The sequence below is a fragment of the Dermacentor albipictus genome, chromosome 1 (genome assembly GCF_038994185.2).
Source record: "Dermacentor albipictus isolate Rhodes 1998 colony chromosome 1, USDA_Dalb.pri_finalv2, whole genome shotgun sequence".
Taxonomy (NCBI): Eukaryota; Metazoa; Arthropoda; class Arachnida; order Ixodida; family Ixodidae; genus Dermacentor; species Dermacentor albipictus.
Window position 1 is genome coordinate 95,701,464 of NC_091821.1, and position 20,974 is coordinate 95,722,437.

At 41.4% G+C, this 20,974-nt stretch overlaps 1 protein-coding gene across 2 annotated transcripts in view; it reads left to right on the top strand.

Moving 5' to 3' along the window:
- The window catches only part of LOC135902639 (SUN domain-containing ossification factor), a 149,941-nt gene extending 129,830 nt beyond the window's left edge, over nucleotides 1–20,111 (top strand). The window contains exons 14-17 of one of the 2 annotated variants that reach the window (XM_065432838.2): nucleotides 757–861; nucleotides 1,671–1,923; nucleotides 15,913–15,983; nucleotides 19,469–20,111. In XM_065432838.2, coding sequence (XP_065288910.1) covers nucleotides 757–861; nucleotides 1,671–1,923; nucleotides 15,913–15,983; nucleotides 19,469–19,879 — 840 coding nt within the window. In that variant the 3' untranslated portion in view covers nucleotides 19,880–20,111. Of the gene's footprint in view, nucleotides 1–756; nucleotides 862–1,670; nucleotides 1,924–15,912; nucleotides 15,984–16,075; nucleotides 16,267–19,468 lie in introns of those variants that run through there. The other variant, XM_065432839.2, reaches the window with a different exon arrangement.
- The last annotated feature ends 863 nt before the right edge of the window (nucleotides 20,112–20,974 follow it).

Here is a 20,974-nt window from a genome sequence, read left to right on the forward strand (position 1 = left end):
ACTTGTCGTATCTAGCTGGAAGGGTGTGGTCAAATAATTGTGCCCGTAGGGACATCGGCAGTACGTTATCTATAGAACACCTCTGGCTAAGCAGTTATACAACAGAGAAATGAGACCGTGGTGGTTTTTAACTCTAGGGTGCTGAAGTAACGTTTGAAGTGAAGGATGTAGCTCTGATGTTCTAGCAGAAATAATGTGCCAGAGATAATTAGCTATGTGGTCAATGTATGCTTGAGTGGCTTCTGGTGGATAGATGCTGAAACAGAGTGGTTAGCAACTTAATAGATAAAGCAGCAGCTAAAGAGCCTTGTCAATTTGAAATTTTTGTTCATCCTTGCACATGAAAAGCTACACAAGCTTCTAGTTCTTGATAAAAAGTGCTTGGCACAACCACTTGATGTCACTGACATAAATTTCCAGTAAACAGATTTGTTGTAAATTGAGCGATTTATAATCGCAGCCTTAAAGCAGTTGAATGAAAGAATCTCAGTTTATCACCTACTGAGTAGGTAATAACGTGAAAGGCATGGCTAAAATTTGGGAAGATACATTTTGGTGCACTTGTGCCCAAAATAACCAATTCAAAGTATTTAAATAGGTACTGCATAGCCATGCTAGCTGCTATGCATTCACAGTGTGTATTCCATATTATTCAGTTGTTATCGCTTAACCATTTGTATCACTAACTATCTTGATGCATGAAAGCAAATTGTGTGTGCATTTTTCCTCCAACTTTTCTCGCATGTTGTGTTACAGGACCTACGTCAGCAAGAGACCTTGGTGCAGCTTCAGCAGCAGCTGGACAATCTGACTCAAGTAGTAAATACTCTGCTAGCAGAGCGCCAAACACTGAGCAAGCAGGTACATAATTGTCTGCTCTCTAACATGACCAAGAGCAAGCAGTGGTTCCCTCACTATGAATCACTGCAAAAAGCTCATACTTCAGCAAACAATTTGTGTAAATAGAAGTAGCATGATATGGCTTGCTTCTTCCCAGCACTGGCGAGTAGTGTAGCGTAAAATCGCAAAAAGCTTTTAGAGTGCAGCTCTCAGGAGCCCATTCCTGCATCGGCATGCGTTGGCATCCCTTGGCATAACCGAGCAAACGAGCCCAGCAAAGGATGAAAGAGTGAATGCGGAACGCAGCGGTAGATGAAAGACCGCAATAGCAAGGAAAGCGGAGGGGAAGAGTATGGTAAAAGGCTGAGGAGGAGAGCGAAGTGCCACACGATACCTGCTCCACGACAGTGACCAGACATGCGACGAGTGTGTCCACCGATACAATACACGGAAACAAAACACTGGCGTGGGCTTCAGACCCACTGCGCTTTCATTACTTCGCCTGCGCTGTCGCCACTAGAGAATGTGCGCCACGCGTGCCATGCATTCCCTTATTCACGTTTTCTTTCTGAACAGTGAGCGACACAACTGGTGGAAATGCTTCGTCTGCCACTGCTGCTAAGCGAGCTGCCTGTGCAGAGGCTCAGCACCGCCACTGAGAGGACCCTGTCATTGAGAACAAATTCTTTGCCACAATATATCGCAAATTCAAAACACCTTAACAGCTGTGCTCAAAATTTGCATTAGGGAGTATCGTAATATTCAGTGAATTTTTTCGAAGCAGATAAGGACCCATCTGTTGTTCAACATTTGACTGCACATTTTCCCAGATCTTCGAGAGCCACATTTGCCTGATCCTGATCGAGGCCATCATCTTGGCTACGGTGTTCTCATTGTGCCTGCGCCGCATACGTACCTCACCAGTCATGCTGGCGCAGCAGGAGAGTGCAGTCCGGCCCCTGACCCCTGGCCGCCTGGTACTGAAGCGACGCACAGCATCTGTCGGCCATGAGGAGCGCATTGAGGAACTTGCCACTGTGGCAGAGAAGAAGCAGAGGCCTAGTAATGAAGACTTAGGCACAAGTGGGTGTCTCTATATGAAGCTATTTGAACAGAAAATTTGCTTAGTGCAAGTGCATGCACTGTGTTCTTGACTGATTGCATTCAATAGTACCTTTATCTTTGCACCACATAATATCCAGTATGGTGCCTCATCAAATAGCGAAGAGCATTTCGCTGTGATATGATGCCTTGTTGATACACGAACAATGTCACCGTTGTAAAAACATTTGCTGAGGATGTACACACCCCACAGCTATCTCTCGTAATGACAGTTCCACTACTCAAGGTCGCTGGTGTGCAGTGAAAATGATGTCTCCCAGAGGTGATAATTCAGCAACAAGGCCCTATAGTATGCCCGTTCAGAAACTTTTACGTCTCACCTGTGTGCCAGACTTTCAAGTTTAGCTGTGCTGAAGCAAGTAGATTTGCTATGATAAATAAGTAAAATTATGCCTTGTGTAAGATTTTAGGCCAGCTGGTTATAGAAAGATAAAAAATGTAGCTTGAAAAGGAGACTAACAATTGGAAAGGAGTGATCATAACCCTTTTCTGTTGCCTGCTTTAGTGTGATTGCTTGCTTTCTCCCCTCCCCCTTTAGCACTATTCTCTTCATAAATGCAGGCATATTTGTATGATTAACCTGATTTTGCAGGCACTTTATTCATGATATGTTTAGTAGTAATGTGGTATGTTTCATAGAGAAGTGAAAAAGTAAAAGTACATATTATAGATTATAGTAATTGTTACTGGTGTTACTATATATTATAGTAATTTATAGATTGACCTTTAGTCGATAAGTATATCTATGAGGTTAAAATGATAAGGGCTCATGAGGTTGTGGTTTTCCAAGTTTAATAAAATAAGAAGCAACAAAAATCATCCATCAATTAAAAGATAAAAGCTGGAATGGTAGAACTGGTACCATCATTCCTTTGAAATTTTTGTCCTCCTAAGATGATTTATCTCCAAATGGGTGTGATGCTGTGGCTGTTGTATGCGTAAGCACTAAGTAACAAAGAGTTGTTTTATCTCTTTATTTTGATAAATGTTGTGGTAGGGTGAAAAAAAATAAATGATGGTTGTAATATGTATGGGATATGTCAACACTGCTACATCTAAAGGAATTTTAAAGAAGCAGTATTGTGAAATTTTTTTAGATGGGAAGCTTCATTTTTTATATACAAATTCTGACTGATTTATTGTAACCTACAACCCTCAAAGAGTAAACTAAGCAATTAAGCAATGCTGTTTTAAAACATTACTGTCAAAAATCGTGTACAGTGAAACCTCGTTAAACCGTAGTTTGCCGGAGCTCGGAAAAGGTACGTACTAAACGGTAGTACCGTTAAACCGAATAGCATGAGATCGCCCACTTACCGGTCAAAAACAGAACTCAGAGTGCGATGAAAGGGGAAAAAAAAAAAAACATGCAGTATTTATTCACTTCGTGCGACAAAAGTGTTATTTTCGTTTGATGCCGCGGCGGCCTAACACGACGACCACAGCGGCCTCAAACTTGCTGAAGCTGCGTGCCAGCTTTTCAGCCAGCCCCCTCTTCCCCGCAAACACTCGCATGGCGGATTCCTCGTTCGCGTTACATATCCTCCGTGCACGTGCGCAGTAGTGCTGCAAAAGTCCCGGGGGCGCCTTTTTCATTGCCGGGTGCCGGAGTTTGGAATACTTTTCATTTGGAATAGAGTTACATTATCGAGCCCCTGCTCTCGTCGCGACGATTGCATTCACGAGGCTGACGTAACGTGCAGCTTATGCCACTGTCGGGCCTGAATCGCTCGTGCTGTCGTTTTCCGTGTCGTCCTTATCACTGTCGCTAGTCGACACTTCGGCAACAACACAGGAAACGATGGCGAAAGTCAAACCTCGTAGCTGACATGTCTTCGCGGTCGCAGCAGTGCTTCCGAACAACTTCTTTGCATTCCAAATGCCACACACTGTAGTCAACAGCAGATCCCTGTTGCATGCCAGTGCTGACTTCTTCGTGTCACGTTCGATAGCACGGACGATGTCTAATTTTTCTTGTATGTTGAGCACTCGGCGTCTTTTTTTATCCAAAGTTCGGCAGGACGCGATTCCTTAGTTGCATGATGCCACAACGCTCTCTGGCATGGCGTCGAAATGATGTTGATGTTGATGTGGCTTCTCGCGCAAACGCACAGGGTGCTTGTAGGCTGTTCCGATCTCTGAGGCTTGTTGTTCTGCCGGGCCACCCGATGGAGACTGTGCACCGCCGTGTTTGCGCGACGAAAAGTTGAAATGCTACGTTTTAACCGATATGTACGCAATAACGTGGTACGGTTTATGCGGATACAAAACACATTACCTTCAATGGCCGCTGAGTCGGGGATTTAACTTTACTACTTTTAAAACGAAACTACTGTTTAAGCGGGTACGGTTTAACGAGGTTTTACTGTATATGCAGTACACAATCTGACACTAGCCATGTAGAGCTGCAGCTGTTAGAAGTGTAAAAACTTTTTGTGTGCCAAATTATGCTTATAACCTTCAATGCTCTTACACGTGGTGTATATAGATCCTCTAATAGGCCGGTCCTATACTGCATATTTTTAATTGAAGATGCCACACATGCCGTCTATCAGATGGAGCGCTGGGTAAATGTAATGTTTTGCACAGAGTTAGATAAAGGGTCAGCTTTGGAGGCCCACACATTTACCAAAGTTATGCTAAAATTTATAGAAGTTCACTCATTTTGTTCACAGAGACACTGCACTATTCTGCACTTTTTAATGGGATGCTTAACTGTGCACCCTGCAACGAAAAAGAAAACACTAGGGATGTTTCAACGAAAAGAAAGGGGGTTAACTGAGGGATCCGATTTTTATTAATAATATCATAAGAAGCCAACAAACATTTACACCAAGGAAAACATAGTGGAAATTACTTAATAAATGAACCAAAGAAATGACAAATTAATGGAAATGAAAGTGGACGAAAAAAACAACTTGCTGCAGGTGGGGAACGATCCCACATCTTCGCATTACAGTTGCGATGCTCTACCATTTCAGCTACCATGGTGCTGTTTACCCGTCCACTTTCTTGGGTATTTATGTTTCCTACTAGAACCCTGGGAGTGTTAGCCAGCACCACCACTCACAAACCTTGGTGGCAGATGTGGAACATCCTTTCTGCTGCAGGCGTCACGAGTATGGGATCTTTTTTGGGTGAAGGCAACTGCTCAATAAACCCACACGTGCTACCTGAAGGCATCAATGTTGTTTGTTGGCTTCTTATGATATGATTATTAAAAATAGGGTCCCTCGGTTAACCCCCTTTCTTCTCCTTTATCACATAACGAGGGTCTCAAATCCAGCAACATTGATGCTTTCAGGTAACATGTGTGGGTTTATTGACCAGTTGCCTTCACCCAAATAAGATCACGTACTCGTGACGCCTGCGGCGGAAAGGTTGTTCCACATCCGCCGTCAAGGTTTGTGAGTGGTGGCGCTGGCTAACACTCCCAGGGTTCTAGTAGGAAACGTAAATACCCAAGAAAGTGGACAGGAAAACGGCGCCGTGGTAGCTCGATTGGTAGAGCATTGCACGCATAATGCGAAGACGTGGGATCGTTCCCCACCTGCAGCAAGTTGTTTTTTCATCCACTTTGATTTCCATTAATTTGTAATTTCTTTGGTTCATTCATTAAGTACAAGTAATTTCCCCTATGTTGTCCTTGGTGTCAACGTTTGTTAGCTTTCTATGATTAATAGGGATGATTCAAGAAGCACATGACCATCACTCAGTTGCTGTGAAGACAGCATTGCAAAACTTAGCAATCTGGTGTCTTCATAATGTCAAACCACTGTCTAGGTGTTTGATTATGCACAAACCATGACAGAAACCAGCTAATTGTTAATGAAGATGCCATCAAAAGAATTAAAAAGCCATGCAATGCATATTGAAAGCTCATCGTTTCCCACTGTCCCAATGACAAAACACTGACCCACCAGGCTGTGTGTTAGTGACGGAGTTCCTAGCCATGCCTGAGGGCGTCAGCATCAGCCACTTACCCTATTTTGGGAACTGCATTGTTTCCGCCTTCCTTCTGTTCTTCACTATGAATATGGGCTCAAAAGGTTGTTTCATTAACATTTGGAGGATGCCAAGGAAGCCATGACAGCACAACATAATGTCCCAGTGAGTGACTTCAGAAAGAACTTCTGGAGAAGTGAAGGTGCATGTAATGGAGGAGGACTATACTCTGTTCAGCCACGTGAAAAAAATGGACAATGAAGCCAGCGAAAGCATGAGGGAAATTAATCATTGAAATGAAGGAAGTAATAGGGGACAAAAGGACAACTTGCTGTGGGTGAGAACCAAACTCGCATCTTTTCATATGTGTGCGAATCTTTGCCAATTGAGCTACTGCGGCAGCCATCCTCTGATCCACTTTTTAAAATTTTTATTTTCATGCATGTGTACATGATTAGCACTGCTCATGCGGTGGCAGCATATATGGGACATTCTTTTAACTGCAGGCATCATGTGTATGGCTGTCAACATTATCATCCTAAGCCTATCCTTATGTTGACTTCAGGACAATGGCCTCTTCCAGTGGTCTCCAATTGCCGCTGTCTTGTGCTAGTTGATTCCAAGTTATGCATGCAAATTTCCTTATTTCATCACACCACCCAATTTTATGGCATCCTCAACTGCACTTATCTTACCTTGGCACCCATTCTGTAACTCGAATAGGCCATCAGTTGTCTGCCCGACGCATTAGATGACCTGCCCAGCTCCAATTTCTTCTCTCAATGTCTACTAAAATATCGGCTATCCCCGTTTGCTCTCTAATCCATACCGCTGTCTTCCTGTCTCTTTAATGTTATGCTAAAGTTTTTTGTTCCATCACTCATTGTGCGGCTCCTCAAGTTTTCAAGCCTCTTTGTTAAAAGCATTTGTGGTAAAAAAAATTTTCACATCCACTGCCATGGCCATGAGCAGCCCTAGCTAACACTTGCAAGGCTAATCCTGTACACATGCATAAACACCCAAAAAAGTGAATGCAAGGATGCCGCCCGCAGTAACTTAATTGGCAAAGCACCATAGTTGTAACACAGATGATATGGGTTCAGCTCGCACCTTCAGCAAGTTGTCGTTTCATCCACTTTTATTTCCCTTTTCCTTATTATTTGTACATTTAAGTTAAAGATAATTAATTTCCCCTATGCTTCCTCTAGCTTTTTTGTCTGTTTTCTTTATATGGTTGCTAGGAACAAAAAAAATCGAGCCCTCAGATCCCCTCATTCTTCTCACTCACACTCTGTTGAACTACCACAAATGTTTGCCTCTGCAACTTAAGTTCTACTTTTTTGTACTATCTGCAGTTGTGAAGCAATATAGTCAGACAATATATATTGCTGTTGTATGCCACACAAGGAAAAGGCTTAATTGAGAAGACTAATTACAATATAAAAACATATGCTTGTTAAATTAAGTTTCATCATAGATTTATTAGTAACAGACCATTAGAGGAGCTTGGAGGCATGTCTCCCTTTAAATGAAAACTGCAATAAGAAATAAGAAATATGATGAGGAAAAAGGTCTTTCAAAGAAGCAGGATTGAACAGTGAAAAAGATTTGGCAAGTGTTACATTGAGGTTCTATTGTATTTCACTAATTCAAAACAGGTTTTGATCATTTCTAGATACAGCAACTAACGAAATATTAACGTCGAGAATAAAGTGCTAGGTTCCCAAGCAATTCAAGCAGGAACAATAGAGTGGTTTGTCATTTATGCAGGGCTTTCATTAGCACTGTCATTTGGCCAAATGCTGTCAAATTGTGTATTAATTAATAACCTCATTGCTGAATTTGCTTTGAAAACAAAGTAGCAAAACAAAAAGAAATTCTATATTATAAGTGCCTTTGGTAACTATCACTCTTAGTAAGACCACAAAAATCAGGCCACTATCTGGTCTACTTTTTTTTCATTGTAGACTGTTGGAAAAGTAGCAGCTTCAAACTGAAATTGATGCAATAGCTGTTTGTTTTCTGTGAAGAAAATTTCTTGGTTATGTAGAGATTCTGTGGAGTTTGCTTCTGTTGCCAGTATGCTGGTACTGCATGAGCTGCATTCACCAGGGCACATGCAAAGCATGTGCTCATATCACGTGCTTTACTCTAATTGTGCTTATTTCTTCTTTTAAATGGCTGCTCATTAGGAGCTGCTAATTTTTCAGGGTAAGGGCATGTCATGCTGATCTTTTTTAGTCTTCAGTCTGTTGTTAGCCTATGATCTCTGCCCATCAAACTAGCAAAAAGACAACAATGTATTATGACCAGCTCATCTAATGCAACATAACTGTTGTGTTTTATCATATTGCAAACCACTGTGGGGAAAGCATTGGCTGGTGCAGCATGATTGGTGAACACAAATTCCATTGTGGGTGGGAGCACCAGCACTACGACACCTATCACAGCCCAGTATAACTTTACGATGTAGACCTTGACATGTCTGTGTTGTGAAACAGCAATTGGCATACTGCTCCAAAGCATAAGTACAAGCATGCATGCTGCACTATTTCTGTAAGCAGCTTCTCTCATTATTTCAGAGAGGCAGAACTGGATGTGAATATGATGGGGCAAGTCTTGGATCGAGGTTTATGTTCTGCATACATAAGGAAAGGAGAGAAAGAGACGTTTCCTGCCCACATTCTGTAAACAGTACAAAAATCAGAGTGGAAATATTGTAAACTTCTTAATTGACATCAGTAGTTTTTAAGGTGTTCAATATTGATAGTTCTCCACCAGACTGGACATAAAATTACATATCTCAAAATATTTTTGGCTAATCACTTGGAACACTTGGCAGCGCTAAAGAAGCCCTCTAGGGGACAGCTAAGCTTTACCATGAGATTGAACTGGTTCCGGTATGTACAGTCAAGCTAGTTATTACTGTTAGGGCTTGCTTATTTTCAAAATACAGATTGAACACTATGCTACACAACATTTTGTGCTCCTAAAGCACTCTGAAACAACCATTTGAGATTCCATTAGGCAATGCTAAATTGAACACAGGAGTATGCCTATCTCACATAGCTTTTTAATAGCAAGACCTACCTAAAATGCTGTATGTGTGTATAAATTTAAGGGCAGGGAACTTAGCAGGTTTTGAGTAATTATTGTTGAGTTGCAGAAGTGCGCTTCATTTGTAAGCCTGCTTAAAGAAAAATTCACTTCAATGTCATACAACTAAATCTCTATATCAGACTAATTTATGCAAAATGTTGCTGTATTAACAGATTTGTTGCAACATTCATTGTAATTTGCTGCTGTAACAAATCTACAGACATTCGCTATAATTAAGAAGGCTGTAAGATGGCAGTATGAAAATATTGTTTTTTTTTTATGTTTATGCAGCCTTGAACAGAAAGTTCAACCATTTACAGTATATTGAACATAATACGCTGTCACTGTCATGTGATAGACTTTTTCATATTGTGTTCTTGGGGGGGGGGGGGGGTAACGCAAGCCTGCAGTGTGCACTTTTATTGTAAAGTAACAGCTAAAATGAGTTGATTACTGCATTCTGTAATATTTTTGGTTCCTCTTGGTTGTTTGCTAGGAAACCAGTGCCACTCCACTGCCAGGCCAACTGTAGAAACAAAGAAAAGAAACAGTCTCCCTTTTCAGAATAGTATTGTGTATTTTGCAACTTACTCATAAAGGTGTGGCTTCTCAAGAAAGCACAGAAGCTTTTGGAGCATGGAAGCTGTGAGAAAACTGAATTTCCTTATAGCCTAAGCAAGCAGCGAGAAGTTGTGCTCTCTGATTTCGCTAGAAACACTCAAAGGAGCTGATAAAAGTAGTGCTAAGATGTGGCACCAGAGAATGTCCTACCATTTCATACATATTTAAAAGCTATGTCTGCACCAGTATTGATTGTCATGCCTCATTCTATCAAGAGATGTTATTCAGCTCGCTGATTCGCTTTACTTTTATGTTGTTTGGTGCTGTACACCTCTGTGTCACAGTTGGCTTGAGGTTAAAGACTGTGAGGATGTGCATATGCTTAATGCTGACGGTACTTATGTGGATTCCAAGGGTTCAGTGATTCACCTCAAGAATGTACAGTATTAGAATTATTTAGTTTCATCAGGCTCTGCCAGACATGCATGCTCGTAGAACATGATGCTATCCCACAGAGGATACATAGGCAGCATTTACCCCTACTGATCTCCATGGATCCTCCTCAGATACTGCAGACATATTAAAAAAAGACATTCGTTTTTCATATATCTGAAAATAACAGAGGCCTAGTCATGTTGAAGACATATCTGTAGGAAATATTCACACCTGATAGTGTATGTGTTAAAGTTGTTTACAGTTCTGATTGAAACTTTGCTGTAGTAAAGTATGTAATTTGAAAAACATGCTGGAAAAGTTTGAGTTGTGACTGAATGAAGGTGCCACAAAAAACTAACTTTGTAAGTGCAACATTTTAAAATGTTTGTGCCCCACAGATGGGAAATAATCAGTTTGTTTTATTTCTTACCCAGGTCGGTTCAGAGAAGCACTTTGAGAAAACAGTATGTTTTAGGCTGAAACTTTCTACAAATAAAACAGGTATTTGTAAAAATACATTGTGCAGGCTGGTGGAATTTAAAGTTGTAGTGTGAAAGAAGCCATAAAAAATGATTAAATTTGTAATTGGTATGGATTCTGCAGTTTGCTGGGAAACTAAAATGTCTTTGTGAAAGAACTATACTCGGTACATTGGGTAGAAATTTTGAAGTATCTACAGTGTGTACTTGAGAGAACGTGCTGGTGCAATTTCAACTGTAGGGCAAATGGGGAAGTCTCAATAAATTAACGTAGTACTGCAGGAGTTGCAAACATTTCTGAGTAACAAAATGAGTTTGAAATTTCTGCTGTAAAAGAATGTGCAGATATCTTGAGATGAAACTTTGTCCACATATAGTTTGTAGCTCTGTTATTTTAGCTTATATTTTCCAACAGTCATTGGACACAGGCACACTTTCTAAGCAATGGAAAATTGGAAAGATCGTTCCACTTCATAAATCTGGGAGCATGAATTCTCGTGCTAATTGTCACCCATATTTATCACTACTACATGAGCCTATAATTTTCACCACTCTAATCAGCTTTCTCGAGAGCAATTCATTTTTCTCGTCTGTACAACATGGTTTCCGCAAACCATATTCATACGAAACTCAACTAACTTCTTTCAGAGATAACTTGCATCATATACTTGACAGGTCATCAGTCACTGATTGCATCTTTTTAGAATTTTCAAAAGCATTCGATAAAGTTCGCCATGATTTGCTTCTACTAAAATTAGGTCACCTAATTATTGGCAGTAACTTATTGAAATGGATAGAATGTTTTCTCATTAATCGTTAACAATTTGTTAATGTACGTTCTGGTATACCACGAGGTTCTGTTCTTGGACCACTACTATTCCTAACTTATATCACTGATCTCCTTTCTTATGTGTTGTTTAACATACATTTATTCGCTGATGACTATGCTATTTTTCATGAGGTTAAAAACGATAATGATGGTAACATGCTATAACACGACCTCACGACTAGAGCCCATTGGTGCAACCAATGGCTAATATAACTGAACTTTAACAAATGCAAGGATATGCGTGTCACCCTTACTTCTACGCCTTTTCCAGTATACTATCTAAATGACATTGCACTTGAATGTGTCAATTCTTATAAGTACTTAGGCGTCCACATCACACTTGATCTAACTTGAAGACTTCATATAGATTACATAATCAAGAACGCTAACAAAATGTTAGGCTACCTGCAATGTAAATTTTCTTGCACTCCATCTTCTTTGAAATTAGTTCTTTAAAACATTAATTCGTCCTAAACTAGTGTACTCAACAGCAGTGTGGGATTCTAGCCAAGACTACTTGATTACTTCCTTAAAACATGTTCAGAATGACTGTGTTCATTTAATTTTCTCCAACTTTAACCGAAGACCAAGCTCACAGCAATGAAAACTAATTTGAATCTTCCATTGTTGACTTCATGGCGAAAGATTTGCCGGCTCACTTTATTCTACAAGTTATATTATCATTCCGCCTTGCACAATAACTTCTTCCATAGTCCCATTCATATATAGCGTCGCATGAATCATCTCCAAAAAGTAGGCACCCCCTTATACCGAACAGCCTGCTTATTCATTCCCTGCACTTCTAAAGAATGGAACGACCTTCCCAATGAAATTATATCTATTACTGACATCAATAATTTTCGCAAAGTTTTGGTTGGTGTTGTATGAACACTGACAGTTCTGTGTTTCATATTTACTAACAATTTTATTTTTTGTTTCTTAGCAAACACTGTAACCGTATTTACTTGCATAATGATCGCACTCGTGTAATGATCGCACCCCTAAATTTTGTCATCAAAATTCAATCTTTTTTCTTTCCTGTGTAATGATCACACCCAAACTTGCCACAGCGATATGTCGTGTGCGCTTACAATCTGTCAAATGCTGTCGAATGCTACGCAAACGACTGTTCAAGGCATACCAAGCGGTCTGCACCAAACATTCCAAACATACTTAAGCGGATGCCCCATTTCATTCCTTTCATCACTTTCTGCATTTCCATGAAAAAAAAAAAAAGCTGCAACCAAACTTGCCTTGGCTTTATTACTTGTAGGCTTTAGAATCGTTGTGGTCAACAACAACAACAAAAAAGGCGCCTTTCGATTCTTCTCTTCTGCACTCGTGGGCACGCAACAAATTACGAGCGGCAACGATAGTAGCCATGCTTACACTGATACGTTAGAAGTGTATCTTATTCATATGCCGACACTTGTAACACAGCTAAGATATTTGCCCACCCTTAGCGGAAACATGCCGTATTAGGATAGTAGTGAAGACAAATGCTGGAGTTTCCACAGCATGCCCGCCATGTGTTTCTATGTCACTGGCAGCTAAGCGTGCCCATTTCCGTTTCTGTCCCCTCAAAGTGGACATGGCTACGTTACTGCCGCAAACTTGCCGATAATAACAGTATTATTCATTACTGATATGGAAGAAACTGTTTCAATGCCCGTAATGTACTCATAGAGAAGAAGAAAAAAAATTTGGTTCGGCTTATTTGGCTTGCCCCGCCGGCCGCCATTTTTGTTTTGGTGTCCCGTACTGTTACAGCGGCAGCCGCCTGTTTGTTGACCTGTTGTCACCCCGCAGCAAACGCGGGATGAAAAAATTTGTTTTTCTTTTCCTGAGAAATTTAATCCGCGTAATGATAGCACCCCTGAATTTGCACCAATATTTTTGACGAAAAAGTGCGATCATTATGTGAGTAAATACGGTACATAGGAACAAGCATTTATGTACACTCGCCCACAAAATATTGCAGGGTGCGCGAGTGCGTGGCGAAATGGCCTTCTGCACCTTCTAGCGGCGCACCCCTGTTGTCGAAACCGACGCCTGTGTGCATGCGTATCCCTCCGGGACTGCGAGCATGCATGTTTCCGCGCCGACGATAACCGAGTTCAGCCGCAAGGTGCCCCTCTTGTGATTGGCGTTGTGGTGGCTTTGACGAGCCAAATTATGTGAAGCATGAGCTTGCGTGCACTGCTACGGCCATTTTTTGTCGAGTCACGAGCGCAGACGCATAGTGCCTGGTGGGGAATGCAACAAGTCAGTTTTTTTTTTTTTCTCCGCTGTGCCTTTTCATGGCCAGTCTTCGTTGTTCTTTTCTTATTGTGAACGGGGCACTCTCCCGCAGAAGAACATGGCAGAAAACGCGCTCTATAGAAGGAGACAGGCAAGACGAAAATGAACTCATGATTTCTGTTATATACACCAAGTTTTGCTTGTTGAAGCTGCCAAAGTGCCAATCGCAAGAGGGGCACCTTGCAGCTGGACTCGGTTATTGCTGGCGCGCAAGGAGGAAGCATGGAAATACGCATGCTTGCAGTCCCGAAGGGTACGCGCGTCGCGCAGGCATTGTCTCGACAACAGGGGTGCGCTGCTAGAAGGTGCGGAGGGCCATTTTGCCACATGCTCGCACACCCGGCAATATTTTGTGGGCGAGTGTACCTACATTTTTTCTCATTGTCTGCTTTAGTTTTCTTTCTGCCCAGTCTCATCTGTCCTACCCAGGCCCTGAGGATAATAAATATATAAATAAATAAAACCCTCTCGACATTAAAATAGGTTAAACGTTTCTATCAGCATACAGAAAGGCTTATATCACAGCAATAATTGCAAGAGGGTAGATTTTCAAGGTTGTCAGTAGGAGAATTACACCTGGCATTCGAAGGGATAATTAGATAACCGCTATCACCGGAAGAGCCATAGCACTGGGCTTAGTGCAGAGAGCGAGACCAGCATTCAGAAAAGCATGTACGCGCACCTAGGGTCTCTCTCAATTGAATTCATGCTCAAGGGGGTTTGGGGTGTCATACTAACAGGCTAGTTACACCAATAGCTTTGCTGGAAATAAATTATCCTGCAAGGTCAGGACAAGTCTGCAATGTTTTTCCCTATAATGCCTAATGAAAGTTTATTTACTAGTTCCTTAGTTAAGCTTTCTTTATTCTAGGTGTACTAAATCATGCTTATTTACTCTAGATGACTTCATGTGTTCGGCAATTCTATTTTTCTGAACTGCTGATTAGCTAGCAAGTTTCTAAAGGCCAGTTATATTTCTTATAAATGAAGTCTGCTGTAGATGCTTTACGACATTTGCTTTTATACCGCTGTCTGAATGTGTCGATTGGAAGCCTTGCGCCTCTTTTGTTGCTGCCCTTTTACAGAAAGTGTGAGCATATAAAACATTTAAACACTGGTGCTAGTGTAAACGTGGGAACTACTGAATGATGAAAATTGTGCAGTATTTTCTGCACCATGCCCCAAGTTGTGCTTCCAATTTACAGCAAAGTTTCTAAATGACAGGACTTATGTTTTTGAGCCACAATTAGTTGTGCCTAATCAACCTCATGAAGTCCGAATGGCATTGTGTCTTCACACATGCAGATTATTGTCAACAAGGTTTTTCTGTGTATGTGGGTATTTTATCATAGTAATGGAGCATTTCTACAAAGGTTAATTTTAATGCAATTTTTGAATGCAGTAATTTGAACATCAAATAACTTGAACAGATATTATCAAAGTTGAATTCACCGAAGTAGCCTTTATTTAATAGTGAATGCATGTTTTTTTTTTTTTTTAATGTTACAAACTTTGTCACTACTTGCAATTCATGTTTTCTATACCATTCTGGCATTTGCTTGTTGCTATAGTTGAGCACATGCATAAACCTGGAAGTCACACAGTCACACAGTATGCAGACTTTCGAGAATACAGTGAAAATATTGTTTTTTGTTATGTGACCCATGAACCAGTTTATAGGCTGTTCAGAGCAGACAAGTGTTCATCTATGAGGGCTGTGTTGCAGTTTATTTGCTTTAAGGGCACAGTAGACATTTGCAGTTGTGTTCACAGAGTGAAGTAGAATACTTTGGTAGTTTCCATTAGAAGCAGTACTACTTTTGCTGTCATGCCCAAGAATCAAATGCCTGGCAAAAAAAAAAGAAAAAAAAGACATCTGGGTTTTTACGTGCCAAAACCAAGATGCGATTATGAGGCACTTCTAGGGGGATCTCCGGGTTAATTTTGACCACCTGGGGTTCTTTAATGTGCAACCAATGCATGTTGGATAAGCATTTTTGCATTTCACCTCCATTGAAATGCAGTCGCCATGGCCATTATTCAATCCCGCACCCTCTGGCTTAATAGTGCAACGCCATAGCCACTATGCCACCACGGCGGGTGATACTGAGGAGTGAAGGCAAATGGTCAACCCTATCAGCAGTTCAGCCAAGCTAATAACCTGTCACTTTTGTATTGGTCCACCATGAACAGCTTCATGTTGTTTTCATGTTGTTTTCATGATGTTTTCATGGCACTTAGCCAACTACTATTGCTTACCAAACATACTTTATTTTTCTTTCTCTCTATTGCTTTTCACAGACAACAGCTTTGTCATTGTGGAGCCTACAATGCCCATTGTTGTGGAAGCCCCACCAGCTCCAAAGGAAAAGGTAACTACTGCAGTTCCCATGTCTTGCCTTGCCTTGCTTTCCATACCTGCTTGAGCCTCACCTGCCTTCTGCTTTCCTGGCGCTCTTTTCAGGCAAAGAAACATAAGGGCAAAAAGCGAAAGTACTATACGTGAGACAAGCCAGAAACACACATACATCCAACAGCTGCTCATTGTCTCAAAAAGATCTCTTAGTCAAGTTCCTTTTTACAACTGCCATATTTAATATTTTTTCTGCTTGAAAAAGACTGTGATATCTAATAAAATTTTCTTTATGGACTGAGGGTGTTGTTTCTCTGTCAGAATAGTGAAACAATATGCACACGCATATTCAGGCTGTGCATTTTTCAGTAATATGGGACCAATCATAACTTGGCGCTCTTCTTGACCTCAGAATCGGGCAGAAAGGGCTGTTATTTCTTCCATGGACCGTTAGAGAGCACAATTTGACAAATTTGTACAGGTTGCTCGAGAAAGGTGTTTTCTGACGAATGAGTTTCTTTGTTGAAGTTTTTGCTTATTGCCAAGTGAACAATTGTAGAGCTACATTTGCGAATGTGTAATACCATACTACGCAAACATAAGAATTCAGGTCAGTATGCATAGTTTCGAGGCTCCCCTTGAATACATTAAAACTTATACTGAAGCCACAGCTGGCAGGACTTCAAAATATTTATGCAATTATTGAACAAGTGACTGAAACGACCCTTCAGAAATGAATGGGGAATAGCTACCAATTGCTCTAGACCATTCACCTGGTGAGCGCAAGGTCATGGGTTCAATTTCTAGCTGCCACATTGTAATAGGGGACAAAGCAAAAGCATTTGTGTGACCCGAGAGTCGCCAAAACTAACCTACAGCTCTCCACCATGGCTTTCCTCATAGCCCACTTTGCGATATGACCCCTCGTGAATTCAATTTGAGCTCCTGATTTTTACATGTGAAGTTTTTCTCCTTAGCAGACATCTGACGACATTTCATGTTTGGGAAAAGCTCTGTAAACTGATTTTTACTTATCTCATAGCACTCCTTTGTAGCAGTTACAAGGCAGACCTGGCCTGGCATTATTTAGTGATTATTGGTAGCTTGTCACTAATTTCCCCACAGCTTAACCTTGATAACGAAGCTTTATATGTGGTGTGGCTGCAGCGATGTCAGCAATACTGGCAGTGGCCGAAGCACATCTCGATTTGAGGATCCAGCTGAGATTTTTTTTATGGAGAAAGTGGATTCAAATGAAATGATATAAAACAGTCTTGAGGTGTAGTGCTATAGTGAAATCTGCTTTCACCTAATAACAATAGGCTCCACTTATGAGAAATTACATTTTCTCCACATACATGAAAGTGTATTCATCTTAATTAAAACATTGCACCATTCCCATGTGTGTGTATCCTGCCTTCTTGCATGTTATAAAGACCTGTCATGCTTTTTATACCAAGTGATCATTTCTAGTGGAAGGAAATTTTTAAGTTGACTTTAATACTAACAGGATTATTCTTTATATCCGTGCCCTCAGTTCAGCGGGCAATAGATGGGCTAGTATCTGTTGCAGTCTGCTAATTTGACCTAAAGTGAAGTAATTTTAATGACATTTTAATTACTCTCCTCAGTTAGGCTATTTAACTCTAGACTGTCAAGACCATTTTGCAATGGCAGTATTGCAGGGGGTTGCCACAGGAAGCCAAGTTGATTTACAGGATTATGATTGCAAAGCGTATCTCTGATCGTAGACCATTGCTCAGTATGAGCATGCAACAATGAAGTGGATGCCTCAGCAGTAGACCATCACACTGAGCTGCTTTGCATAGTGGGCAGGTTCAAGCATACCACAATGCATCTGGTGCTTTTTGTACAGCCAGTTTCGAGACCCAAGTAGAGAAAGGTGAATTGGCAACAAATCTCTCTATGGCTAGTGCTTCTAAAATTATGCCAATTTCCCTAGCTTCCTGGAGCACCCCCCTGCAATACTACCATGCAACATAGGCTTGAAAGCCAATAATTATTATGTTAAATCAATTAGGAGCACATTATGGGGACTATTTTCTTTTATAATGTACTGCGCACCGAATTCTGCTTTTGAATTTCGATAAGAGTTGCGTACTTTCGGAAGAAGCCGACTATTGTCTACTTACGCTCAGCTGCAGCCGCCCACATAGGAACTAAACTTTAACCAGACTGTTATTGGGGTCATAGCAGTGGAGTCTCGCTAATTTCGATTAACTTTGATCACTCAACTAGACTCGAACCACACATGCTTGCCAGCACACGCTCACTCCTGGCCACTCCTGGCTAGACGCCTTGGCAGTCTTCACTTCATATTGAGCTATTGACAGAGCTTCAAATTGCACAAGCTGGTGCAGGACAAAGCCTTCCTGCACCACATAACATGGCCAGACCGGAGCCCATGAACTCGAGCGCGCACTCAAGCCCTGTCGTGCACTAAGCAAATGCTGTGCATATGCACTACAGTTGCATGTAGCTGTGGTCTGCTATTTAGTGTAGATACTATGGCCGCCGTGAGGTGCCGCAACGAATCAGCTCACTGAGGACAACTGCATCTGGTGCGACATGGGCGAGAAAATCAAATTTGAACTGTTCGCCATGGTGACGCTCAGTAGGCAGAACGTTGTGAGCACGTCCCCCTCTGCCATAACTTTCACAGTCCAAGGCATTGAAGGAGCGGAAGTACCGTGAAGAGAATCATAGAAGACATTTGAATGCCAATAACTCTGCTTCTGCTGAATGCATCGAGGTACTTTTTGCATCAGGGTATTTCTGGAATAGTCTATTTTAACTTCGAATGCATTTTCGACTTCGATAAAAAGTGGTTCAGGGCCCCTTTAACCATAACACCGAACTTACACCAAACGAAGCACACCTTTTTCAGCCCAGATGAACGCAACCATTGCAGTGTCATTTATCTTGTAAAAAATTCAAACACAAACAAGAAAACGTTCGTCTTTGTAGGTCGGAGGCTTGATTCAGGCTTCCAACACATACATCTGGTACTATGCTAAATTTTTTAAAAGTGAGCTATGTAATGTTGCACATCATATGATTAAGTAATTACATATAAAAGGTGTTTAAATTATTTCCTGCTCACATTTTAAAATCTGCTGATGGTACACATTAATACAAGAGGGCAATTAGTCTGCACACCAGTTAAGAAAAAATTGTGCATCAATAGGCTGAGCTTTGAAACTTATTGCACTGTTTATAGATTTCATTCATTTTAGCTTCTTAGTTCACCTTGTAACAGTGGTGGGTGTAACTCTCAAAATTAAGTGTTACGTTATGCAAGCCAAACATTGAAACTGTGTGTGGTAACCTTATTTGTGTATGGCGACATCACCTCAACCTGAAGATGTTTTTTTTTTACTATTATTCTGATAGCACATAGATGTTGGTAATACAAAGGAATAGCATGCATGGCTCTTAGCTGAACAAATTGTAGTAAACAGGAGTGCACCTTTGTCATTTCAGGCCAAGAAAGTGAACAAGCAGAAAAAGCACAAGGGACCCCGACGCAAGACTTCACTGCCATGCTACCCTTCATCGAAGACAGAAACAGGCAGCAGAGCAAAGGAGTCTTGCATTCCAGAAAGCAACGCTGGAGTTCTGTTTAGTAGCAAGGATGCACCAAGAAACACACCACCAGTGCCGAAAACAGCTGGAGCACGTACACCAGTGGTTGCAGCGGCAAAGGGCATAGGAACAGGCACTTCCAAGTTCCAGAGAGGTGCTGAGAGTAAGGGTGGCCAGAATGGGACACTGAAGAACACCAGCACATTGCAGCCAGCGGACTGCATACGGTGGAGTGGCCAGAGTTGTTGTGACAAGGATGATCGTCTAGGGCTTAAGTTCCTGAGGCTACCCGGGAAGACCCCCGTCTAGTCAGAAATCAGGCAAGAAATGGGACTGAAGGATTCAGTGAGTGTGGGGGTGTGTGATGTGTGCACAACCAAAGCACTGGCGTGCCAGGTTCGTTTATTTATTTTTTAAGGCAGTGTTGCAGCCAACTCTTAGGAACGAAGTTTTATTGTATGTGTGTGTGTGTGTGTTGTGTGTGTGCAAGCGTACATTGTTTTTACCTTGTTCTACTGCTATTAAATATTTGTTCCTTTGATCACAAGCTGTTTTCTGAAGTCGTCAAAGGACTTAAAATTTGGTTTGCATGTTTTTTTGTATGCAATAAATTGAATGAGATGTACAATGTTTTGATTTGACCCTTCTTTATATTCCCATTGCAATATGAAGTTTGTTGTCCCGTTATGCACATATTTTACCACTATATTACTGCAGTGATATAGAGCAGTGGGGCGACATCTTGCGAGGTTATGCTATGCTATCTTTTTCCACAATTTGGTTGAACAGAATAGACATAAACTAAGCAATAGTAAGTGTATTAAAATCATGCCACTACCTAAAGCTTAACACAGATGTCAACCATCGGTTCTGTGGTTTATCTGCCGAGGTTTACTGCCATATTGCATCGCAGTAGTAATGTATTGCATCGTTAATGTGCACGTTGAGCCAGGACATCCCGTTAAGCAAGCAGCTTTTTCAAGCGAAGCTTGTATTGGCTCAGAACTTTCAGTGACAATGTAGTCATGAAAAAAAAAAAGAAAGTTGCTCCCAGCGCGGAGCAGCTTGATGATTGACAGCTGCGCCGGCGCCGAAGAGCGATTCATTAGCAAGGATTCCAGCTGCAGAGGCATGTGCTTACGCCACGCATGCAGCCAATCAGATTCGTTTTGCTTCCGCCGGGGAGGAAAAAGGCAAGAAAGGGTTTGGCGTGCGTTGCACTGGCTTCGTTTTCATTCAGTTTAGTCTCGGAAAATGGATGGGACGGCCACGCATTGTGCATTCCCCTGAGCAATGGGCAGCGTTCGATGAGCGGCGGTGAGAACTCGCCCATGAAAGGGCTCACCGTCGGTACCACGATCCAGCGATTAGAGCCACCCGAGCCCAGGCAATCCGACAGCAACG